Source organism: Branchiostoma lanceolatum, chromosome 16 (genome assembly GCF_035083965.1).
Source record: "Branchiostoma lanceolatum isolate klBraLanc5 chromosome 16, klBraLanc5.hap2, whole genome shotgun sequence".
Lineage (NCBI taxonomy): Eukaryota > Metazoa > Chordata > Leptocardii > Amphioxiformes > Branchiostomatidae > Branchiostoma > Branchiostoma lanceolatum.
Window position 1 is genome coordinate 1,474,239 of NC_089737.1, and position 26,881 is coordinate 1,501,119.

The following is a 26,881-nucleotide window of genomic DNA, read 5'->3' on the forward strand; positions in this document are numbered from 1 at the left end:
AATGTGAATAATAGTAAATGAACGTTACTTCATGCGTGGTTTTAATTGTAATTTCAGTTCCTGTAGTATGATAATGCCAACATACAGTAATTGTTTTACGGGTGTATAATACAAAAATTACCCTTTGTTTACCCTTCATGTCCTTTTGACTAGGTATGTTCCTTTGGTTATTGATGAACAAAGGCAAGACAACACATCAAACTGAATGTATTTAAACTTTATTTTAAATGCAAAAAAAACTAACTTTCAATAATGATCTCTCCAGCAATTATAAATGGTTCGTGATCCTAGTAGTAACCTTTTTTATCCCGTAGTTTTTAACATTAGATAACTAATCATTCTTACTCAGAAATGTCATAAGACTTAATTTTTCCGACGGGACCAGGCATTTTTTTTATAACCCTATTTAACATTCGTCATCCATTCAATATATGATATAATTTAAATGAGAAAAAATAAAAAAATAAAATATGAACACTGAAATAAAACTATGAACTAATCGTACATTCCTCCTGGCACTAAGGAACAACATTGCAACGAATCATCGTGCACAGAGAGTCACCATCATCGCGCTGTGCTGAAATACTAGTAGCGTTACATTAGTCCCGCCAGGACATGGGTTCCCGGAGTCTTAGATGTTTGTTCTGTCAGACACAGCAACTTGTAATACTCTCTATTACCACGTTAAACTATGGCTTTATTATACTAAACCGCAGTTTTAAATATAATTGCTGCACAGAGCAACTTTCGAAATGTTTGGGGGGGTGTGCAAAATCACTAGGGGGTGCGAGGAGGGGGTGCGAAATAACTAGCTGGGGGTGCAAGATCGCTAGCGATTTCGCACCGGGGGGTACCATTTCACCGAAAAACGTTTTTGAGGGACAGTTTCCCACCCGCAACATAATTGCAAAAATATGACATCGAAGCAAGGAACTTTAAAATTCATCTCAAAGCTTTCTGATTGGATGATTACCCGCGATATTCACACAGTTTGTACACAAAGTGAAGTAAGGATGACAATATCTTGATAAACAAACAGAAATGCAAGCCTTTCAGATTGAATTATGACCAGTTGGTTCCACTGGATACATGAAGTTCCCGTGTGGAACCGGTGATTGTGACAAACGGCCAGCCGCCAGTCACATGTTTACACAAGAAATCGAAGATCTTATACATCCATGACAATTACCTGAATGTTTGTAATTTTTTGTTTGATCAATTATTGTGAATATCTCGCTGATTAAGTCTATGCAGGACTGAAGTCTATGTAAGAGGGTAAAAAGACTGAAAAACAAAACTTGCAGTTTGAAAATGTGTCTGCTCATGTGTCTCACATTTAAAGATACCAGCCGAAGATGTCACCAAGACTCGGGAACTGTATACTTTATCTACAGTTTGTATGTGCCACGTCTTTCATAACAAGTCCATATCTAACAATGAAAAGTCTGATTGGCCAGATCTCTTGAAATATCCCATGCAATGTTATGTGACCACGAGACATTGCTAGTTGAATGAAGAAGAGTTGTTCGCTGTGAATTATCAAACGACTGGATAAAAGTTCTTTGACCCATTGATTCAAGAGTGGAGGTGTGGAGGCGTGAAAATTGCCCCCTTCAGGCGCTGAACCCGGCACAACGACCCACGTTACGTGTCAGCAGGTTTTCTGAAAGACTCGTAACAGGCACTGACTAACATGCTAATGAATGGATTATACCCGGGTCACTGCGACGACGTCAATTGAATTTTTACAACGTAATACGAACAAGAGACCAAGCCATTTCTCAGGTTGTCAAAAGTAGTTACAACAACACGCCTACCACCGGCACCAGATAGGTTAGTTGATTTTAGTATATGTTGCGGCAAGACCCACTATTTCAAAAAGTATTTGCCCTTTGACACAATGTTACAACTTGTATGGTTGGTATGATACTGACATGTTAATAAGGTGAGCAAACAGGGGTCTTTGAAACATTTCAGAAAAAAAGAAATAAACTGGACGTGCAACTGGAAATATTTCCACTTAAACCGAAACTGCTGAATACGAAGTTTATGGCACGACGTATTCTGATCCAGCGTACGTAAGCAGTGACGTTGTTGTTCAGGTGGTTAGGATCATCACAGATCAGTGGCGACAGCAGACGCCTCGGGCCGCTCGCCCCGGTGGGAACTGCGGTCATCGTGGGACAACCATTACAGCATGCACGCACAAACTGGAAAGCAATGGAGGTTTACGTTTAGTTTCTTATTTACGAACTGAAAAAAATGTCAGATTTTTCACCGCTTGAAAATGAAAAATGTTTAAGCATATTTTTTGTGTATTAATTTTATTAACTTGGGTGCCTACCCATCATTAACATATAAAGTACGTTCATGTACGAGACATCGTGTATATTCAACAGCCGGAGCTTTGATATTGTCCCTTTTTTGTTTATTGCGAACTGTTTTCTATCAACTTCCGCTTTGTTTTTGTTTTTTTTCCAGAAAATGCTACTCTTGGTTTCGCTGCAACTAACACAAGATTTCAAGTTGTTCAAAATCGGGAAAAGCGGACCTCTCCGAACTTCTAAGAATAGCTAGGTTTATGGCACAATTGATGTTATTCTTGCAGAACGGCTTGACGACACAACTGCATGCTCGGTACTCTTGCGGTACTTCTTAGAATAGACACAATGATTACCTTGATAACATGAACAATAGATTTCGTCAAGACTGTTATTTCACAATGTCAGTCGTTTTTTCTATGTTTTAGGTTTTCAATTTTCAAAAATGTGTGTTTGTTCTTTGCTTCTTTTTTTTTGCTTCCAAGGGAAATTCAAGTATCCTTTTGTGTCCAAGCTATATCAATATGACTGATTCACACATTAGTGAACATTCCGATCCTCCGTTCAGTACATCTCCTACCCGGTGGGTAATTTTTGACTGCAGTCTCTAAAGTACAATATATGTTATTTTGTTCGGCAGGTTCCTTAAACGAGGTAGATATATAAATCTTGTATTCCTCTATTCAAGAAATGCAGAAAGCAACATTAGTGTAGTAGCCTAGTGTCACTTACCGATTACACTCAAAGCTACCACACTAAGCGTCACTTCTACAACTACACTAAAGGCATCGCCGGAGATTTTCTTTATTAGGCGAAAGTTAATGTCATTCGTAAAATTTGCTTCCCCGACCTTATGTGATTGATTGATGGATTGATTGATTCATTGATTGATTAAGTTTATTGAATTGAGTTTATTGAGAAAATCCATTAGTGGTGTGCCCTAAGTCTTCCTAGACTTCTTTGATCGATCGATTGATTTAATCGATCGATCGATTTGAAATCAAGGACAAAATTCTTTTAGCGCAACCACAATTTTCGCATCTTAACCAAGAGGATACTAACTCAGTCAAATTTGGGATACATGCTCAGTGTCGTGTTTCAGTCAGTCTTGCCACAGCTTGCTGCAAGGAGTAACAGAATTCGTCTGACACTGCTGAAGGCGACTGTGTGGTTACCGAGGTGCCGGTGAGAAAATTGTGGTTGTGCTAAAGCAACATCCCTTTCCCTAACAAAGTAGTGTTAGTGGTGGACACTTCGAGGAAAAGGAAGGCACGTCTTATCATCGGCGTCAGCAGGCTAGATCCGGTGCGGTTCAGCCGGTTCATGGCTCCCTCCTTTAACTGAAAACACAGGTTCACGAGAAGAGCAAAATTTCCGGAGGCTCCGCCATCCCATTCCAATTGGACATGATAGAATTGATGACTCAACTCCGTGATTGACAGATGTTCGAATGACAAAGAACAATAGTGCTACCCTTAAGCACCCGTAAGGGGCCAGGTTGTCATGGGGACTGCATACTAAATAGCAAAACCTGTTCAGCTACCTCGCCTTAAGAGAATGTTTCATCCGAATTATTTCCGACCAATGCAACCTGCGTGAAAAGAGAAGATTATTTCTCCTAACTTAATGCTCAACAAGGCTTCGTCTGTCTGAGCTTTTCTCGTGACAAGTCCGTGTATCAGCTACCACTGTCCTGCTTTGGTTTAGGCAGATCACGATTTATCCGAAAAGACGACATTTCCATGGAGATTCTGTCAACACACTTCAATTTCTGAGGGTTCCGACCCAAATACAGGTATGTGTCATCAAAGCCGTACCTCCATTTCCATGTGTCTGTTCCTGTTTTGTTCAACTCTTCGACAGAATAGTGTAATTGTGATTTTTAACGATTAAAAAGGAGACGCTTATATCAAACATGAAGAGTGATGTAAAGAACATTATTTGGCATTCTCTGACGTTGGATAGTATACCTCAAGCATAAATGCATATAATGTTGTGCTGTATGCAAGAGCTTGCAAGATTAATTCTTCAAAATTCATTCAGAAGATTGTCTGTAGCATGTATATGACTATCTTCATGTTACCTCATGTTTAAAGAATGTTGAAGACAATTAAGTACAGTGGTAAAGTGTCAAATCTGACATCTATTTAATGGGACAGCATGTTACTGTACGTATTTTTTTTGGTATCTGATAGACGTTCTCAAATATCCGTATTAAGAAAATGAACAACTGGCCAGCTACGTTTAACAATGGCTTGCGGGATAAATATAGCATTAGCTCTGTGCAAATCGTAAACGACAAGAGCCGTTTCGTGCTGCATCTACAGACACATCATCTCGGATCTATCGTTGTGTTCGTGTACACAGCGAACAGCGAGGTGTCACAAGTATCCAATGGAAAGATAGGCCGAGGTGAGGGGATTAGGGCACCATTTTCATCTTTTGTCATCGGCAGAAGTGGTCTGCCCCCTGCTGTTATAATCAAATATTCATTTAGTTTGACAGAATGTTGCTGTTAGGCCATTTTGTATACCATTTGATGCATTGTCATCAGCAAAAGTGATCTACCACCTGCTGTTAACAGATAGATGTAGTTTGATGTTTGCTGATAATACATTGCTTGCTGTTGGCCTATTTGTTTGTATCTAACATATACCTTGTTCTAAATTGCTGTTTCTGTCCGATAAGGCACATGCTTCTGTATGTCTTACAATGAGAGCCATTTCGTTCTGTCAGTCGGTCCATAATAGTCTTATAGTAGGACGTACTGAGTCACTACTGACCAAATACCGCATTATACAAATCAGGGACGCAATAAGAGCCTAACTTATGAGGCAACAGGCTGATTCAAGATCCCAAGAGACAACTAATTAGATAGGCATTGACAGCTTTAAGACAGACATATCTTAAGGATAGAATGTTTTGCTGATGATTTTGAAAGAACACAGGGAAAACGTGCAGCTCTAATGACTCATTTAACAATCTTTGGTAACATGTGTGTTACAATTTTGGCTAACAACAGACCATGAATGGACTCAAGAGAAAGACGTGGCAGAGATTTTGTTAGACAATTTGTTTATAATAGGAGAACAAAACCTTTACCTAACACACGAGAGGGGTGTGTAATGCCCGATAATCTTATGAAATACGCAAAGCCGTAATTACTCGGAGCAGAAATTGTCTGTTCACACCACCGATGCGTCATGTGTCACGGAAGAGCAACAAATGAGTAAGCTATGGTGTATTCCATCTCCCTTCTTATTACCTTTTATGGGGCAAACATGATCTTACACGATGTTAAGTTATATCTGCAGATACAGGTGAACTATATGAATACCCTCTTACTGGAACATGGCTTCACCTTACATCCCCTTTTCTCCACAAGATATTATGATGTACAAAAAAAATTATTTAAGACAGGAATTAAGTTACATACAATATATATTGTCGGCTGTCTTGACGGGGACATGCCTTGTGCAGAAGCACCATTTTGCGGTTTCGGGAAGTCATACTACGGCAATATCTATGATGGAAACTGTACCATTCCGCGTTTAAAGTATATTGTTTCTACGTGAAAGCCTGTCATCACGACAGGAACCATGGAAGCCTAATGTAAACAAACAATAGCAACATCTGCAACGAAAAATAACAAACTAGATTTCCACGAACCCATCCCTTCGCCAGAATGTAAATTTTCATGTTGTTCAATGCTGCTGGTGGTGAGAGGTTTTTCAGACCACACATACCCAGTAAGACTCCAAGTGAAACTCCTGTTTCCACCAAGTTGTGTACAGGTTCTGTCCATCCCTTTGTATTTTGACCACTAGCTGTACGGACAGGCCCTGGTAGCAGGGGAATGTTTGCCCCAGTTTGTCAAATTGTCAACTGACAGCTGCCACATGTCATGCTATGAGTCCTACGTGTAATGCAGCGGCTTTACAAACTTTCATCATCAATCATGCAAATTATATTCTGATTTGCATGATTAGCATATGACTATGTAAATAAAAGTCAATTAAGCTATCCATAAACGCACCAAATCATGACCATCCGTCAACACCTTTTTGAGTTATTCTCTTAAATAAAAAGCCACTGGGGGCCCAAAATCTACATGACTTAATCTCCGTCCAAAGAGATATCTACCACTCAAGAATCACCAACATGTTCAGAACACGAGAATTCAAAACCTGAAATTCTGCTACAGTACCTTAGAAAGTCGCTTGGGGCCCAAAATCTTATAATTTTGAGGACTCGTGAAGATTTACCCACATACCAATTATCAAGACAATCCGTCAAGGCATTCTCGAGTTATCGTCACACACGCACACACAAAAACAAACACACACACACACACACGCACACACGCACACACGCACACACACACACACGCACACGCACACGCACACACACACACACACACACACACACACACGCACACAAAAACACGTTCCCCAAAACATACTTACCCTCTTCAGGTAAATATGATGAGATAATGTGAATAGACTCCAATAAAAAACATCAAATGTACATAATTTGTTTATTTGCTTTACCTTCCAATCTTCGAGGAAAGATTAATGATAAATGGCAATCTACATTCGGCAGGCAGACGGATAAGACACTCCATACAGACCGGCCTACCGTACATGAGTTAGCACATCTGGTCACAACGGTTTCCACTAGATCCGATTGTGTGGGCTCAGCTGCATGTCATGTATTATCATGATTCTGTCTTAAATACCACTAGTGTCTCGTGTCTTGATTGAAGATTCGTCCTTAGTAATTAGTCAAAACGAAAAAAAAGTCAACTACTGTGAAACATTAATCCCATCAAAACAACGTGGATCGTCCTGGGCTGGCGCCAACTTGTTTTGACCCAAGCGTACACAGGTTGATCATGTATTGTAGCAGCAGCTGCTCAGTTATGTCACTTATTTGTAAAGTAGGTCATCTTTTGTCACCTAAGAAAATTGTGGTACGTCTGATCGGAGTGCATACACTCATTACACCCCAAGGCATTTGAAATTGATGTGAGTTAATTTGGACAAAGAATACTCACTACACTTACATATTTGCCAAGAAGAAGTTAATCATAACGAAATAATTATCTCCATGAAAAAATGCTTTTTCATGGAGAAACTGTTTTGCGTGCGTTTGGTGTTTGTGTGTATGTTTGTGTCACCGGATGCTTAAAGTCAGCATAACTGTAGCACATGTACATGGATTGTACTGATATTTGGTATGTGGGTAGGTGTTAGGAGGAGGAAGGTCAAGGTCGATTTTGGGCCCCCTGGTATGTGTCACTGGAACTGCAATGGCGTATTTGTAAAACTCTTCTAAGGAGAATACTAGTAACTGAAGAAAGGATCGACAGATTGTCATGTTATTTGGTACACAGGTAGGTTGGATAGAGATGTACACACTTAAGTGCAAATTATGCAAATGAGACTTAATTTGCATAAGTAAGGAGGAAAATCGTTTGCATGTGTGTCGCTGGATGCTTAAAGTCAGCATAACTGTAGAACGTGTAGATGGATTGTAATGATAGTTGGTACATTGTATGTGGGCATGTGCTGGGAGGAGAAAGGTCAAGGTCGATTTTGGGCCCCTGGTATGTGTCACTGGAACTACAATGGCCTATTTGTAAAAATGTTCTAAAGGAGAATAACTGAAGAAAGGAACAACAGATTTTCATGTTATTTGGTACGCAGGTAGGTTGGACAGAGATGTACACACTGAAGAGCAAATCATGCAAAGTTAGTGTGTTTGCGTGTGTGTGCGCGTGTGTGTATTTTTGTGTCACCGTGTGTGTATGTTTGTGTCACCGGATGCGTAAAATCAGCATAACTATAGAACGTGTACAAGGATTGTAATGATATTTGGTATGTGGGTAGGTGTCGGGAGGAGAAAGGTCAAGGTCAATTTTGGGCCCCCTGGTATGTGTCACTGGAACTGCAATGGCGCATTTGTCAAAATCTTTTAAGGAGAATAACTGAAGAAAGGAGCGACAGATTTTCATGTTATTTACTATGCAGGTAGCTTAGACAGAGATGTATACAATGGACTTAATTTGCATAAGTAATGAGGACATCTATATTTGCAGTGTTGTCCATTGCATGTTGTGGCACTACTAAGAGATGCTAGTAGCTATTAATAGCGAAAGTGGGCTACTTCTCCTGGGCCCCCCGACAGGTGTGGGTCATACCATTGAGCGATATAGAATGGGGGGAACTGGTTTAATAAAAACAAAGTTTCATGGAGATTTTGGGTCCTAAGACTCTTGTGTATCCTGTCTTACTGAGGAATCTTCAACATCGGTCCAGTATAACTCACGGAATGTGACTGATTGTTGTGGCGGTTGGCGTGCCCGGGATTCAGTACAGAGGTCATAAGTGGTGGCGTTCTGGTACCTCCTTGATCAAACTAACTTTCAGGAATCTCGTCAGCGAACTTGATGATTCCTAGGACGACAAGAAAATCAAGATGTCAATGACACGTTTATGAATGTTAAACATCCAGGTAAGCAAATAGAGTGATACAATTTAGACGTTACTTTTGGACAAAATACGATAAAAATCGGACGTTTCGGGCGTCCATCCGACTGCCCTTTATCAACGAGAAGAACCTACGGATGCGTAAAGAATGTTCCTAAGTTCTAAATAAACAAAAGGTAACGACTAAAGCGTTCTAAAAAAATGTTCTAAAAGATAACGGATAAGATGTTCGTTCTACAATACAAGATAAGTCAAAGCGGCTTGAAAAGACATTAAATTACAATAGCAGACCTACAATAGATACATCAAATACGTTGTAAAGCACTGTCCCAAGTACTAGAAAGTTCCATCCGTAGGCCCCCTTTCCGGTTCAGTGACAGTCGATGGATCCTTTCATATACTGCTTCCTTGACACCACGTTCATACCATCGCGATTCCCTATCTAAGATGTCCGTAGAGTCAAGCTGGAAAGAATGTCTGTTATGTCTGCTGAGATGATGCCATATAGCAGAAGAAAATCCACTGTTGCTAGCTCTGCAGTGTTGTTTATATCTTGTCCTCAAGGGCTGGCTAGTTTCCCCGATGTATGTGTCCTTACAGTGCGGGTCCTCACACTTCAGTCGGTTAACAACATCCGACTTAATGTCGTTCTTAATTTTGTCCTTGGGATGAACTAATCTATGTCTTAAAGTGGAATATGGCTTGAAATTGGCGGCGATGTTATGATTCTGTAGCAGACGTCTGATTTTCTCGGACATTCCTTGAACATAAGGAATTGTAGTGTTCACCGTTTTGGTTCTATCCAGTTGAGAGTTTCTTGATGGTTTCCTAGATACGTTTGTGGGTTTTAAAGCCTCATTAGAAGTCCAAGACTTATAACCACATCTAGATAAAGCCTTCTTTGTCATTGATTCGGTGAACAGTCCCAGTGCAAGAGAAGGAGCAGTGGGGTAAAAATGCTGTGCTTATGCAACACTTTTGAAAACACGTGCTATATATAGACGAAATGCTCACCAAGTGTTAATGGATCAAAAGCGTCACCTAGCAATGTTTTTCAATTAAGGGTTAATGACCCGCTCCAAGGTGTAAATGGTGTCATAACGCCTGGCCATGTCGCTCACTCGGTGGTTTTATGAGGTGGTTATAGCACACGACCAGGCGTTATGACACCATATACACCGAGGAAAAGGCGGGTCATTAACGTTATTATCATATAGCTTATCCAAACTGACGCATATAAGAGTAGACAATTTCTGTTTGACCCATAGATCCCTTATACTATGAAGAATGCATTTCAGAATTCACATTTGTCCTTTTTTTAACAGAAGATGATGAAGAATATGTACAACTGTTGCCTGATTTATTTATTTCAACCACACAGGATAGGAGGGTCGGTTTCAGGTCAGTCAGAAAATGTTATCATTGAAGAATCTCCCTGCAACATGACCTCAGGTAACCTGAATAGAACACAGGTTCTTTGGCCAGCAGGAAATGGAACGCGCGGAACCTTAGATAGAACGTGGTTTCTTTGGCCAACAGCAAATGGAACACGCGGAACATTTTTGGGAATTTTAAATTTGTTTTCCCTTCTTCATGTATTCTAAAGAAATTTAAGACAATAAAGATTTTTTAAACAAGGTTAAGAAAAAGATTCATCAAATAGATACCCCCTCTACAAAATGCCACGGTTATAAAGATTTTTTAAACAAAGTTAAGAAAAAGATTCATCAAAAAGATAACGTTACCCCCTCTACAAAATGGAACGGTTGTGCTCTGACATGACGTCAATAAGTGGTGTGTTATGGCGTGATAACAGACCACTTATTGTGGGCAATGGAGGCTTCTGATTGGTCGACGCCATCTACCTATGTGATAATCTTTATTAACATTCACAATACATTGTACAGAAAGTGTCGAGTACATAAATAATGATACATTTAAAGTATTTGTTGTAGCATTAATTGGAATAACAACGATGGTTGTCCATTGTGTCAATCTATTTCTATAGTGCTCTTTAATCTGTTTCTAAAATGCGCAAAGTTTGGATTAACGTTTTTGACAAAGCATAGATATACACAGTACTTAGCAATAAGAATACAATGCGCAAGTTAATACAGATAGTCTACTGAAACCAGCTCAGGGGCGCACCCGGGCAAGCCACACGCTCAAATTTTACGCCCGAACAGACTCTTACAAATATTCATACTTCCCCCGCACCATACCCAAGTGGAACGCCCTGCCTGGCGCGGTTGTTACGGCTCCCACCGTTGAGTCTTTCCGCGCCAGGCTGGAGGCCTGCCCGCCTTAGCCTGGGACCTCCTCCCCCCCCTACTTTGCCCCTCGCGGGGTTATCTGGGGGTTCAATAAGTTGAAGTTGAAGTGTGGTAACAGGATGGGAACCTATATGATACTGTATATGATCATATTTTCATTTAGAACCAGATCCTGTTTGGTACAACGTTTCCACCAGATACAGAAATGTTTCCAAAATTTTTCAACATATTCACAATACAGAAATAAGTGTTCAATTATATTCTTTACAATTGTTACATTGGATTCTATTGGATTTGTTTTTGAGATGAGATGCTTATCATTTGGAAATATCTAAAAATGATATCGTTTTGTTTTCCCCAAGTTTTGGTGACTGGCTTTTTTACTGAGTACTGAGCAAAAAGCCAGTCACAGAAACTGGGAAAAACAAAAGTATTTGACAACTTTAGTACCTTGAGCAGGTGTGTTTGTATGTCTGATAGATGCAGTGTTCAGTATGAAGACCAGGTGTGTTTGTGTATTGTGGTGAAACCTGTGTGTTAATCTAGATTGGGTTCAGCACCAAGGCCATGCCGCTCGCTTCGTTATTGAATAGTATTTGTTCGTGTTCTTGATCATAATTTTTCTGGTGACATTATGGACACTGTCTTTGCCTATACTGTATAACGATTCTGCCACCAGAAGATCTGCTTATAAATTAATGCATGTGTGTGAGCGCGTGCGTGCGTGTATGTGTGTGTACGCGTGTGTATGTGTATCTGTGTGTGTGCGTGTATGTATGTGTGTACGTGAGTGTGTATGTGTGTGTGTATATGTGCGCCCGTGTGTGTGCATGTGTATATGTGCGTGTGTGTGTACGTGTATGTGTGTGTTTGTGAGTGTGTGTATGTATTCAGTACCAAGGATACTGTCCTCAAGGATATAAGTTAGTAAAAGTCCTTATTACCTTCGCCGAGAAGGTTATGCAGAGGGTAGCGTTTGTGTGTTTGTTTGTAACGTACAGCATAACTCGAGAAGGCTTAGACGGATTGTCTTGATATTTGGTAGGTGGGTAGGTCTTGATGAGACATGGAAATGATCAGTTTTTGGTACTGCAGCGGAACTTCCTGTTTTGATATCTCATGTTCTGGTTTTGTGTGGTAGATAGCTCTTTGAACAGAGAGTAAGTGGTCAAGATTTGGGCCCCCTAGCTGCTTTTTTGGAACTGTAGGAGCAGGTTTTGCTTCAGACTTTGAAATGGAATAACTCAAGAAGGGCCTGATGGATGGTCATGATTTTTGGTAAGTAGATAGCTTGAGTGATGATGTACATGGTTAGATACTTATTATGCAAATCAGTATCTAATTTGCATGATTAATGAGGAAAGTTTATACATCCGCCAAATTCCATGATAGGACTCTAAAACATGTGACATATGTAACTGAGGAGGAAAGAAATATCAATAAATATCAACTATGCAAATGAAGACCTCATTTGCATAATTAATGAAAAAATACTAACTTTTAAGTTAGTATTTTTTCATCAGTTATGCAAGTTAGAATCTGCATTTGCATAATTATATCCAATCATACGAAGCATCACATAAGCTATCTACATACAAAAAATCAAGCCCATCCATCAAGCCCATCTTAAAAGATGGGCTTGATGGATGGGCTTGATTTTTTGTATGTAGATAGCTTATGTGATGCTTCGTATGATTGGATATAATTATGCAAATGCAGATTCTAACTTGCATAACTGATGAGACAATTCTAAAAGCCCGCTGTGTTCCATGATTTGACTTTTCAAATATGTGACATTCGTAACTGAGGAAGAGAGGAATGTTAATAGATAGAAAATATGCAATTGTAGGCGTAATCTGCATAATGAGAAACTACTATGATTACATACAGGTATATGATGGCAATTTCATACTTGTGGCATTTGAAAGTTATGTGAATGTGAACATCGATGAATCAAATTATGCTAATAAGGACCTCATTTGCATAATTCATGCTAAATGTTAGCATAACCTTCTATACTTTGGACAACTTCTGTTATTTGGCTGAGGACGATCAACTGGTATGATTTATGATTGATGACAAACCCTCCTACATACGTCAGTCATAAAGGTTAAGATCATTTGGCGAAGGTATGAGGTCGTGGAACTCTAGTTTGATTTTCGTCTTGCCCTATGTGCAAAATTATTTTTTTTCCTTTTTCTACAGATCCATGATGCGGACACACGGTGTTCTGCTCATCTTCGTCTTCTGCAGTTGCCAACTTATATTTTTCGAACAAACATCAGGTATGGGTTAACGGTGCCGACTTGAAGCATCTCATTCATTGAGTCAACTTCCTGTTGATGAGGTTTACTAGTACTGGTAAAAATGGCAGTAGACTATTCCGTGCCTGGCCTCGTTCTTGTACTTGTGACAATCAATGCTTATTGTTTCAGTGCTCTTAGCATTAGTAGATTATATACATGTCTGACATAAATGTGTACGAACTGAAATGTTAACTGCATTCCTCTGAAGCTGGTTTGGCACAAGTGTCCTGATTAGCATTCGACGGTTTCAAGCGGAGTCTGTGTTATATATGGAACATGGCAGAACGCTAATAACTCAGAATATTCTTGGGCCGGCTGTAACTCATCATTTATCGGCACTGCACTTCCATTTTGGAGACATAAGTTACATATGAATAGCATTCCAAATTCTTTTCCAGTCGCGACGACACCTACTCCCTCCACAAACAACACCGTCGACAGTTTTTCTCCGACAGCGAACACCACCGGCTCTCCGGAAAAGACTAAAGACGACAAAACCAGTGACCTATCTAACTACTGTCCATCCACCTTTAACCTGACCGGATCTAATGGAACCTTCACCAGCCCCATGTACCCATCCCCGTACCCTCTCAGTCACGTCTGTCGGTGGGAAATAACAGTCGCCCCCGGTAAGATCGTGCAGCTGACGTTTACAGAGCTGGATGTGGAGGCAGGGAAAGGTTTTTGTTACGACAGTGTGGAGGTGTACGGAGGCACGCTGCAACAGGGATATCTGATCGGTGAGTCTCACGTCAATGTGCTGATGACATAGCACTGACTAACAGTGACGGAGGATAATGATGACGACCATGTTATGTAAGGTTGACACTATCTCGGGCTGGAAAAGCTGGCTCAGCCCCAGTCCATTGTTATACATGTCCTATTTAAAGTAAGAGGAAAATACATATCAAGTGTAGACTCAAGCTAGGATATAATGATCTATAATGTTATACAGCCAGCAGTCTCTTTGTCCATACAATCGTGGCTGAAATCCGAAAGCTTCCGCTGGAGTCACGCACTTTCATTGGCTATGACGTGTTAGGTCATGTTGATTTGATTATATGGATGACATCCCTGGGATCCCCAAAACGGATGCTAGCGTGCGAATAAAAAAAAGTTTGGCAAAACAAAGTTGTCTTCATTATGATACGTACGTGGTCAGGAAGGTTTCATAAATGACTTAACACACAGATAAATGCATACCAAATCAAAAGTTGTCTGAAATATCTGTTTTCAATTTACAGCATATATTTGTTCATTTTGCTTTGCTACAGTATGGTAGAATTTTGTAGTTATTTTTGGGAACGAAATGGACGAAAATTGATGCGCGCGCGGATGTCATCCATATAAGCAAATCAACGTGGCCTTACCTCCGAAAGGGGTTCTGTTTTTGATTGAGTATGTGTGTTCGCACCTATTACTCAAAATACTTTTCATGGGTTCGCATGGCTTGTGGTATGTAGGTAGTTATTGAGATTGTCCCCTACCAGTATCATCATGCACTGCAGTGGTGTGGTCTAACCACATCTGATCTGCCCGTTGAGGTCAATGAACTCAATATGGGACCCCTAACTTGTTACAGGTTTGCGATAGCAAAACCTGTTCTGTTTTTGCATCCAAGGATGGGGGCCGCCATGTTGGATGTGACCATTTTATTCGGAGGGGTGTTTTTTTGTCGCTTATGTTGGGTGTGACTATTTTGACGGAGGGGTGTTTTTTTTGCAAGTTTTCTTTTTTTTTGTTCTTGCTAATTTTTTTCTTGCTGTGGGTTGGGTGTGACCATTTTTACTGGAGGGATGTTTTTTTCACTAATGTGTGGGTGTCATAGATGGAAGTTATTAATGTGGTGGTGTTGAGGCCTTGCCGTTGGCACAAATGGACACAAGGCCCACTGTACTAAAGGACGAGCAAGGTCCACTGAGCATCATGTTGTTGTGGTCTTGTCGAAAAGTAAGGGACGACAAGATCCCCAACGATAGAGGGTTAATATAGATTTGTTATTTAATGTGATGTTGGATTAGAAAGTGTTGGAATCGATAATATTGTGGGTGGTTTTTGTCGCTAATGTTGGTTCCCTATATCTTTCCTAGTTTCGGGTTAGGTGTGACCATTTTGAACGGAGGGGTGGTTTTTGCCACTAATTTTAGCTTTAAGAGATGAATGTTATTAGTGTGGTGGTGTTGTGACTTTGCCGTTGGCACAAATGGACAAAAGGCCCACTGTACTAAAGGACGAGCAAGGTCCACTGAGCATCATGTTGTTGTGGTCTTGTCGAAAAGTAATAAGGGACGACAAGATCCCCAACGATAGAGGGTTAATATAGATTTGTTATTTAATGTGACGTTGAATTAGAAAGTGTTGGAATCGATGATATTGGGGGTGGTTTTTGTCGCTAATGTTGGTTCCCTATATCTTTCCTAGTTTTGGGTTAGGTGCGACCATTTTGAACGGAGGGGTGGTTTTTGCCACTCATTTTAGGTGTAAGAGATGAATGTTATTAGTGTGGTGGTGTTGTGACTTTGCCGTTGGCACAAATGGACACAAGGCCCACTGTACTAAAGGACGAGCAAGGTCCACTGAGCATCATGTTGTTGTGGTCTTGTCAAAAAGTAAGGGACGACAAGATCCCCAACGATAGAGGGTTAATATAGATTTGTTATTTAATGTGATGTTGGATTAGAAAGTGTTGGAATCGATAATATTGGGGGTGGTTTTTGTCGCTAATGTTGGTTCCCTATATCTTTCCTAGTTTCGGGTTAGGTGCGACCATTTTGAACGGAGGGGTGGTTTTTGCCACTAATTTTAGCTTTAAGAGATGAATGTTATTAGTGTGGTGGTGTTGTGACTTTGCCGTTGGCACAAATGGACACAAGGCCCACTGTACTAAAGGACGAGCAAGGTCCACTGAGCATCATGTTGTTGTGGTCTTGTCGAAAATAATAAGGGACGACAAGATCCCGAACGATAGAGGGTTAATATAGATTTGTTATTTAATGTGATGTTGGATTAGAAAGTGTTGGAATCGATAATATGGTGGTGGTTTTTGTCGCTAAGGTTGGTTCCCTATATCTTTCCTAGTTTCGGGTTAGGTGCGACCATTTTGATTGGAGGGGTGGTTTTTGCCACTCATTTTAGGTGTAAGAGATGAATGTTATTAGTGTGGTGGTGTTGTGACTTTGCCGTTGGCACAAATGGACACAAGGCCCACTGTACTAAAGGACGAGCAAGGTCCACTGAGCATCATGTTGTTGTGGTCTTGTCGAAAAGTAAGGGACGACAAGATCCCCAACGATAGAGGGTTAATATAGATTTGTTATTTAATGTGATGTTGGATTAGAAAGTGTTGGAATCGATAATATTGGGGGTGGTTTTTGTCGCTAATGTTGGTTCCCTATATCTTTCCTAGTTTCGGGTTAGGTGCGACCATTTTGAACGGAGGGGTGGTTTTTGCCACTAATTTTAGCTTTAAGAGATGAATGTTATTAGTGTGGTGGTGTTGTGACTTTGCCGTTGGCACAAATGGACAAAAGGCCCACTGTACTAAAGGACGAGCAAGGTCCACTGAGCATCATGTTGTTGTGGTCTTGTCGAAAAGTAATAAGGGACGACAAGATCCCCAACGATAGAGGGTTAATATAGATTTGTTATTTAATGTGACGTTGAATTAGAAAGTGTTGGAATCGATGATATTGGGGGTGGTTTTTGTCGCTAATGTTGGTTCCCTATATCTTTCCTAGTTTTGGGTTAGGTGTGACCATTTTGAACGGAGGGGTGGTTTTTGCCACTCATTTTAGGTGTAAGAGATGAATGTTATTAGTGTGGTGGTGTTGTGACTTTGCCGTTGGCACAAATGGACACAAGGCCCACTGTACTAAAGGACGAGCAAGGTCCACTGAGCATCATGTTGTTGTGGTCTTGTCAAAAAGTAAGGGACGACAAGATCCCCAACGATAGAGGGTTAATATAGATTTGTTATTTAATGTGACGTTGAATTAGAAAGTGTTGGAATCGATGATATTGGGGGTGGTTTTTGTCGCTAATGTTGGTTCCCTATATCTTTCCTAGTTTCGGGTTAGGTGCGACCATTTTGAACGGAGGGGTGGTTTTTGCCACTAATTTTAGCTTTAAGAGATGAATGTTATTAGTGTGGTGGTGTTGTGACTTTGCCGTTGGCACAAATGGACACAAGGCCCACTGTACTAAAGGACGAGCAAGGTCCACTGAGCATCATGTTGTTGTGGTCTTGTCGAAAAGTAAGGGACGACAAGATCCCCAACGATAGAGGGTTAATATAGATTTGTTATTTAATGTGATGTTGTAGGGACGACAGCCACAAAAACAATGAACAACGATTAGTTTGTTTAATGGTGAGATGGCAAATTAGCTTTTGCAATAAAATTAAGTCAATTTTGAAATGGTGAATACTTAAGACCCTTTCCGTCTTACAATAAATAATGACCGATGTGTAAATACGGTTTCTTTTAGATGCTGATTTGAAGACGACCACATCAAGGATAAAGAAATGACACAGAGACAAGGATTCCCGCATACTTACCAAGGGCGACGTAAACGTTATAACACTGACTGATTGTGACTTCATAATGTTAGCTTACTACGATCCTTACTGAAGGTCTCTATTTCTCTCTTGACCTTAACTTCCTAGTTTTACAAATCTCTCGTCTCCTGTCTTATTCTGCTCACACAACATTGATTACTTAATCTCGTCGCTGCAGTTCACTTAAACAAATGAATAAGCGTCAAAGAATTATGGCACAACAATAGCAGACTAATTCTAAAGTAACCGTTCCAAGTTTGGTATGGAGTTGCACTGTAACTTCTTGGACGAAAGTGACGGAGTGAAATGTTACTGCAGCTTGCAATTGCATACACATTTGTATTGGGTTTCTATCATTCGTACATCCGGTTCGATTTGAACTGTCGTCGACGAGGTTAATCACCTGTAGTTTCTTTGATAACGTTATACATGCAAAATCAGCCTCTAAAAGTTGCACACTAAGATAAACAACAAACTGGACAATACGTATTCGTTTAAATCAAATTAAGTGGACAACATGTGCACGCCAGTGTGTGGATTCTCTAAATCGTGTCAGGTTATGTCTGGTTGTAACAGCACAATCATTGTAACACGGCTCTGATGCTGGTCAAGCATGCAGTGGAAGGTCTCCGGCGGCCTCCCCTGCTGCGGTGAGAGTCTGTGTGGGAAACGGCCAGATTGCTCCAGGCCTGGATTGTTCCTCCCTAGTGGATAACCGGTGCCACGGATGACCTTGAAGTCCGGTATAGGTGACCTGTGCAGGGATCGAGGAAAAACATACAGAAACATATCAACCTGAATGCTCTCTTCTGCTCTCTTGTCGTCTCTGAAGACGATAGACAGCTTCGGTCGATTTAACCTATCATTCCAAAATCATGATTGGCTTTTCTTTCTCAAAGTCGTTGGCGGTGGCGGGTTAGTCATGTAGTTGTTAGGTCCTACGGGGAAACAAAATTTAGAATGTATGTGACACTGATAAGCTGTTTGACATATTTATTAGTACCTACGAATATGGCGTGTTATACTTACTTCAACTTGTTCAAGGTTTTGGAGTTCGATTAAAAAAATAGGGCTCGAAATTCGCATTTAAGTACAGGTAAAATTGTGCTAATTTTATCTTTAGCTAGGAAAACAACATTTGGAGTTAAATATGTGAAACTGATAAGCTATTTCACAATTTTTGGTCCCTAGGAATTTGACCTCTTATCCTGTAAGGTGAGTGAAGAGTATTACGTGTAGGGCTCAAAATCTGCATGCTAGCACAGGTAAAATTGGAGTTGTGCAGGTAGTTTTGACGGACTTTTACTAATTAAGGCCCCCATTCCGTTGAGTTATCTGTGAAATCTTTGGTCGCTCATAAAAGGTTGCTGACATTTGAGATTTTGGGTCGCCGTAGAGATTCCACTTGAGCACGTTTTCCAGGAGTTCGGCACTCTCACGGCGCTGTGGCCAAATTAGGTCGCCGTGAGAGCGCGGCGAAAGCGCCGTCCAAGTGGAATGGGGGTATATTCCATTCCAAGTCACCACACGTGTTTTTAATGATATTCATAATATCTTCGAATTATTATTTTATCAATTACAAATCTTTAAAGGTATTCATAAATGTTTCTAACAAAAGGAAATACGAGAATACTATGTTTCAGAAGTTGTTCTGATTATTTGCAAACATTTCGAAAGTGACTGTCAAAAGAGATCATTTTTTTAATAGATTTGAAAAATAGATAGGTTTATTTCATATTTCGAAATATTTTGAAATAAAGATATGGGTCATTTGCCCCCCGTAATGAGCCGCTGAACCTAACAAAGCATGTTTTGGATCGGGCGTTGACCGCCGACCGGGCAGGAAGTCACTGTGGCGTGACACTGTCTGTGGACACCGGCAAGCATGCCAAGAGTTCCTCCGGAGAATAAGCACAATTCAACTGTAATTTTGCCGCACACAAAGGGCCAGCAACGTTGCAAATGATCAGTGGACAAAATACCACACGTAATGAGCAAAAGCAAAAGTTTTATCCACGTCAAATAAGCCCGGGAATCGGCAGAAAGCAAAGCCGGGAGAGCCGACTAGCCGCTAGTCGCAAAGGGTTTGATCTGTCACTCAAGTTCGGCAACATGTACTGTCAAAGGAAGGCTTTCTTTTCCCATGGTATCAGTAAATTTTCCCATGGTATCGGTAAATTGTAAACTAAAAGGTTATATTCTATAGAGGGATCTTACCGACAAAATCACGAAGATTCTGGAGGAAAACGCCAAAAAAGAATTTAGATCTATGTTGCAACATTTCTAACACAGTGGCCTGCTTGGGGGAGTCTATTCTGTGTGTAGGGGGAACTTTCTTGGAAACTATTGTCAAATGATTATAGATACAAAAGTGCACAGTAATAACGTCATAACAATACTACTGTAGTGCTTAGATTCTATTATTCAAATCTAGATACGTTTAAAGATAGATATTTTAGACAACGTGTTTCAACCCCTCCCCGGGAGAGACAGCCATGTCTGCCGCGCCGGAACAACACGGGAACAAACTTCCCACAAGACGAAACCAAGCCGAAACAAATTCCACCAGAGAGAATTTCACCTTACACTGTTCAGCTTACAATAAAGCCTGTATATTTTCCGTGGTGGCTGATCGGCGTTCATAATTTGGACTAGGCCTTGCGGAGTTAGATCTACTGCAGGTTTTTTACGTCCCAGTTGAACATGTTGTTCTAGCGGTGTTGCTCTAGTGGGAGGGCGGCACGGTAGACTACTGTTACCACTTACACTTCGGTACTTTCTGTTATTTCTGTCGCATTTCGGTCGTTTCTGCAAGATTTCTTGGTTTGATTAATAAGCCGAGAGATTGGGCAGTGAATAGGCACTGATAATGTTTTTTTCTGATTGTTGTCCTGCTAACGTTTAGAGGCAGAAATGAACTGTTTGTTTACTTAACTCACGCCTCGGCGTGAGAGCACAACGGGGTATCATTAGCGCTCCTTTCAATCGTCTATTTTTGGGTGCTATTAACTAATTAGCAGCAAATTGTGAATTTTTCTTAAAGAATCCTCTTTTTAATCCACATGACCCCAGCACCTGTAAATTGCCATACAACATGAAAAAAAACGATTGTATATGTACGTTTATGGACGTATAAGTACAAAAGTTGAATGCAAAGGGTTCTTGTCTATTGAACTGAACATAAAGAGACAACCAGGTCTACGCCACAGAGTTCCTCTACAAGAATACGCAGATAGCAAGCAATTTGTTACAATTCAGCAAAGAAAACATTGAATTTCAAATTATGCTAATCTTGATATACATTTGCAATAAGCCGTTCTCAGTATGCTTCGTCTTGTTTAACAATCTGAATTACTGTATAATTCACACCATTTTTAAGACTGAGTCGTATATAAATCTGACCAAGTTTTTTAAACCGGGACATTAGCACTCATTGTGTAGCCTACATGTAGTATCCAAACCTAAGCTTTGAGACGAGTACACATTTACTTTAAAATTATTTGTAAGGTTTGTCATGTTCAGCTTATGTATGTATCTTAATTGCTTTTAGATTACTTTTAATTGCAAAGCATAATGCATTTCAGCCAATGAAGCTGGTACTGTATGATGTGCCTAGCAACGACGTAATAAACCATTCATTTATTTCTCTCCAAGCAGAGGAGTGGGTCCGGCTGTTTTTTGGTGTTTCTCAGCGTTTTTGTCGGGCTTTCTACTTTGTCTTTTTTTTTTTGCCGCACAAACCCACACCTCTGCAGGTGGTTCTGAATTTCTTCTTTCGAAAAAAAATAATTCAAATTTCGAAATAAAGGCAATGTGCTGTAGCAAATCTTTAGAAAGTATCAGAAATGTTGTTCCCAGTGCAATGAATATTTTGAATATTGCACGAAAATCTGGGAACATCTAGAAAGTGTTAACAAATTTCGGAATGTTAAGAAACCATGACATTTATATTACAAATAGTTACATAGGTTTCGAATTAGTTCTAAACAATGGCAGCAAACACCCGTGTGGTGACTTGGAATGGGGCCCTTAGGTCGCCGTGAGAGCGCGGCGAAAGCGCCGTCCAAGTGGAATGGGAGTATAACTAATACTCTAAGAATAGGACAATGCGACGTATCCTTTTTTCTACATTTGAATTTTCTATGGTTTTAACACGTGGACAAATGCGACATATCATTTTTCTACATTTGTAATTTACCTTCAGCTAATTCTACATTTGTCGGGGGTTGAGGTTTTCAAACGTGGACAAATTAGATGTACTGGAATTAGTTTTGGAATTTGTATGTTTGTCAGGTGTAAAATTTTAATACGTGGATAAATGCGACGTATCATTTTTTCTAACTACACAGCTAATTCTAAATTAGCCTGTCGGGAGGGGGGGGGGGTGCACATTTTCATACTTGACAAAAAGATGTACTAGAATGGCATTTCTACGTTTTTCGGGCATATGATGTATGGTTTTCATACGTGGACGATGGGACGTACTGTTTTTTGTACATTTGTACTTTTTCTTCAGTTAATGCTACATTTGTCGGGGGTGAGATGTACTGGAATTAGTTTTGGAATTTCTACATTTGTCAGGCGTATGATTTTCATACGTGGACGAGTGCGACGTATTATTCTTTTCTACATTTGTAGTTTTTCTACTGTAACAGTCTACCTTTGTCGGGGATGTAAATTTTTAAACGTGTACAAATAAGTTGTGTTGGAATTGATTCTTATACGTGGACATGCGACATACTAGAATTAGTTCTGGAATTCCAACGTTTGTATGGCACATGATTTTTAAACGTGGATGAATGCGACGTATTTCTAAATTCTAGGCTGCTAAGTTAAGTTACCATGGACTAACTTGAAGGTAGTCTCCGTTACGACTCTACCATAAACGAATTGCTAATTTTTCATCAAACCTAAAAAGTTTCAATAACACTTTTAACAGCCATTCTGAATATCAAACATACGTCGAGATGGTTTCGAAAATGGCAACTTGCCGAAATCTCTACCCCGGCATGAAAGGTATCTGAAATGACCACAAAAGCGCAACGTTAACATAAAAACTGAAAAGACCTACCTGCACAAAAACAGAAACAGACGCCTCTTACCTTGGTTCTGTACAGATCGACTCTGGTGTTATTTGTCCTTCCAGTCTCAGAATCTAGATTTCCATAGTCGAGTCCTGTCTGCGGAACGTACAACAACTTTTCCTGCCGTGGATATTAATGAACAAACGTCTGGTGCTGCTATTTTCAACCAGTCCATATTCTTCAGTCTCTTCTGGCCGTGCTTCCCCGTTGTTGTTTCCACTGCTGACATGGGGGTGATACACCCCTTCTTGCTCACCATGTTGTCACAACTTTCGATTAGAGGTTAGAAATCTCCATATTATCGCTAGAAATGAGTTGTTTTCTAACACAAGAAATGCCCTTTGTTCTCATACGTCTAGACACTGTGGCCACGGTACTAGACTGAGCCCACCAGACGAGTACCCTGTAACTGATACTCCCATGGGTGCATCCATGTTGCTGTGCCTGGAGAAGTCATTAACCAGAGCCTGGGAAACAGGGCTTAAAATTGATACCCAGTCAAAGTTCCCATCACAATGGCACCATCCCAACTTTGCTAACATGTCATACCATTTGTGGTCTATATCCATATTGCTTATAAGACCTAAAATTTGGTCAGAACAAGATGTAACATTGACGATGGATTAAGGGCAAGGGTAACGGATTAAGGGCTAGGGTTACGGATTAAGGTTATGGTGACGGATTAAGGGTAAGGATGTCAGATTAAGGGAAAAGGTGACGACGGAATAGGTTATCGGGTGACAGATTAACGGCTATGGTGACGGGTTAAGGGTTATGGCGACGGACTAGGGGCAAGGGTGACTGATTGAGGGGCAACCACTGTGAGGGATCAAGGCTTTTGTGACAGATTAAGGGTTATGGTGATGGATTAAGAGCAAGGATGGATGATGAAGGTCAGGGGCAATGGATTAAGGGGCTAGGGTGACGGATTAAGGGATAAAGTGACAGATTAAGGGTAAGGATGGCGGATTAATGGAAATGAGTACAGATTAAGAGAAAGGGTAACGGATTAAGGACTAAGGTGACGGATAAAGGGTAATGATGGCGGATTAAGGGGAATGATTACAGATTAAGGAAAAGGGTAACGGATTAAGGACTAAGGTGACGGATTAAGGGTAAGGATGGCGGATTAAGGGAAATGATTACAGACTAGAGTTCCACGACCTCATACCTTCGCCAAATGGTGTTAACTTTTCGTAGAGACGTACGATCAATGTTATAAACAGTGGCACATTTGTCAATTGTTATTTCTTTGCTTTGTTCATACTTTCTATCTTGTTGCATTTTAGCTCTAATAGCTGCACGTCGTTTGTTAGTGGCATCTGGCTTCTCTTCTTTTCTGCGCTTCTGCATGTGCTCCCTACTAGCTGCAAGTCGTTTGTCAGTGGCATTTGGTGTCTCTTTTGACCGGTACTCCTGCATGTACGACCTGTTGTATGCCCGTTGTGCCTCGGCAGCCTCTGGTGTTAATTGTGTTATTTTTCTCTTCCTTCTTCTTTGTTCCACACTGATGGAATTTGATCGAGGCATGATTGACAATGTATTCCATTGCTGGCAATAGTTGTGACTCAGGTACTTCCCCCAACGGACTGTAATCAAATAAAAATGAAATAAGTGTGTTTTTTCCCATAGTGTTACATAGAAAAGACGATTGAAATGGAATTTCCCTGTGGGTCGTGAAATAGTTGTAAACCTCCAATATGACATCTGTAGCAAAAGCCGTAAGGGGAAATAAATTTCTGCATAGTCCTCATGAGCATAATACTCCTCCTGTTGTATTCACCTTTCATGAAGCAACCTACACCTCCAATATTACATCTATGACATATGCCGTAAGGGAAATATGAAGTCTATGCATAAATTATGCAAATGAGGCTCATTAGCATAATGACCTTGCCTTTGTATTTACATTTCCTAAAGCTACATACACATCCAATATGACATCTGTAGCATGTACACAAAGGGAATATGAAGTTTCTGCATAGATTATGCAAATAAGGCCATCATTAGAATAATACATATTCAGGTGTATTCACCTTTCATAAAGCAACACACACCTGCAATAGGACATCCTTGGCATTTATCGAAGGGAACGAGTCCCTGCATTATTGATCACCTTACGTCTACTTGGTTTTTTTCCAAGGCCATTTCGGTCGTGAGAATTGTCAACTAAAAGAGATTGCATTTCCTCTTATCAAGGCTACGGTTCTGCAGGAAGGTTCCTTAATGCCATGAAGCAACCTTCCCCTCCAATATAACTTCTATGACATATGCCGTAAGGGAAATATGAAGTCTATGCATAAATTATGCAAATGAGGCTCATTAGCATAATGACCATGCCTTTGTATTTACATTTCCTAAAGCTACATACACATCCAATATGACATCAGTAGCATGTACACAAAGGGAATATGAGGTTTCTGCATAGATTATGCAAATGAGGCCATCATTAGCATTATATATATTCAGGTGTATTCACCTTTCATCAAGCTATCTACACCTGCAATAGGACATCCTTGGCATTTATCGAAGGGAACAAGTCCCTGCATTATTGATCACCTTACGTCTACTTGGGTTTTTTCAAGGCCATTTCGGTCGTGAGAACTGTCAACTAAAAGAGATTGCATTTCCTCTTATCAAGGCTACGGTTTTTACTGCGGGAAGGTTCATTAATGCGTAGAAGCCGTTTATACAACTACATTTTTGCAAGAAATTGCCATATTTACTTTAAAATGAATCATTTGTAGATGAATATTGGAATGCATCACAAGTTTTTGCTGAAATGAAACATTGATTAGTTTCCCACTTGTTGCTTGGGCCAATGCATTATTTTTCAGGTTTCTGTCACAAATTTATGTTCTGTTTTGCTGTTTTGTCTCAGATCACTGCCACTCTATGTCATATGTCTTGAATGTCGGTATTACACATTTTCTAAATGTTAACTTTAACCTTGAATAGACACATATGCATACACAGACACTGGTAACAGAATGAAGTCAAACTCAAAAAGAACTTACCTTGCAATTGTTCATTCTGCTTTTCTGTCGCCCCAAAAGGTGTCCAGTTGTGGTCCTTTAGGAAACAAGACGGCCTGTAGATCTATACATACTTATACAGTACTCTCTCCCAAACGCGGTTAGACTTCAGTCTGCTATTGTGTTGCTGTATACACTGAGTGACTGACTCTGCCTGGGCTTTCAAGGATAAATGAAATCTTATCTAACCGCGGGGACATGCACAGACTGGACCATGCTGACAGATGCATAAACAAAACCCAGCTGGAACTGGCCCTGTGCAAGGATCAAGAAGGTTAATTGAAATTTTCTCAAGTTACCTAGTACATGTATACATACTTTAGACTGATTTTTCGTTTTGTAAGAAATACCCTTGTACTCTATCTACATACCAAAATCATGACCATCCATCAAGCCCGTCTTGAGTCATAGTATTTTCTCATCAATTATGCAAATGAGGTCTTCATCAAGGGCTAAGGTGACGAATTAAGGGTAAGGATGGCGGATTAAGGGAAATGATGACAGATCAAGGCAAAGGGTAACGAATTAAGGACTAAGGTGACGGATTAAGGGAAATGATTACAGATCAAGGCAAAGGGTAACGGATTAAGGACTAAGGTGACGGATTAAGGGTAAGGATGGTGGATTAAGGGAAATGATTACAGATTAAGGGCAAGGATGACGAATTAAAGAGGAATGATTACAGATTAAGTTAAAGGGTGATGGATTAAGGATCGTGGTGACAGATTAAAGGTAAAGGTCCCGGATTAAGGGCTATGGTGACGGTTTAAGGGTGATGGTGACGGATTAAGGGCAATGATGGCTGATGAAGGCCAA

The 26,881-nt window shown here is 40.3% G+C and overlaps 1 protein-coding gene and 2 long non-coding RNA genes across 3 annotated transcripts in view; 1 reads left to right on the forward strand and 2 right to left on the reverse strand.

Moving 5' to 3' along the window:
* Positions 1 to 3,458: 3,458 nt before the first annotated feature.
* Positions 3,459 to 26,881, forward strand: part of LOC136421320 (uncharacterized) — a 47,504-nt gene continuing 24,081 nt past the window's right edge. Inside the window, exons 1-3 of the mRNA XM_066408542.1 lie at positions 3,459 to 4,116; positions 13,291 to 13,370; positions 13,790 to 14,131. Coding sequence (XP_066264639.1) covers positions 13,295 to 13,370; positions 13,790 to 14,131 — 418 coding nt within the window. The 5' untranslated portion in view covers positions 3,459 to 4,116; positions 13,291 to 13,294. The remainder of the gene's footprint in view (positions 4,117 to 13,290; positions 13,371 to 13,789; positions 14,132 to 26,881) is intronic.
* LOC136421336 (uncharacterized) lies at positions 8,536 to 9,806 on the reverse strand. The gene is made up of 2 exons (XR_010753433.1): positions 8,948 to 9,806; positions 8,536 to 8,779 (listed from the first exon to the last, which is right to left on the reverse strand). It is a non-coding gene; the product is annotated as an uncharacterized lncRNA (long non-coding RNA).
* On the reverse strand, positions 17,734 to 26,778 carry LOC136421331 (uncharacterized). Its single transcript, XR_010753427.1, has 3 exons — positions 26,048 to 26,778; positions 23,049 to 24,619; positions 17,734 to 18,700 (listed from the first exon to the last, which is right to left on the reverse strand). It is a non-coding gene; the product is annotated as an uncharacterized lncRNA (long non-coding RNA).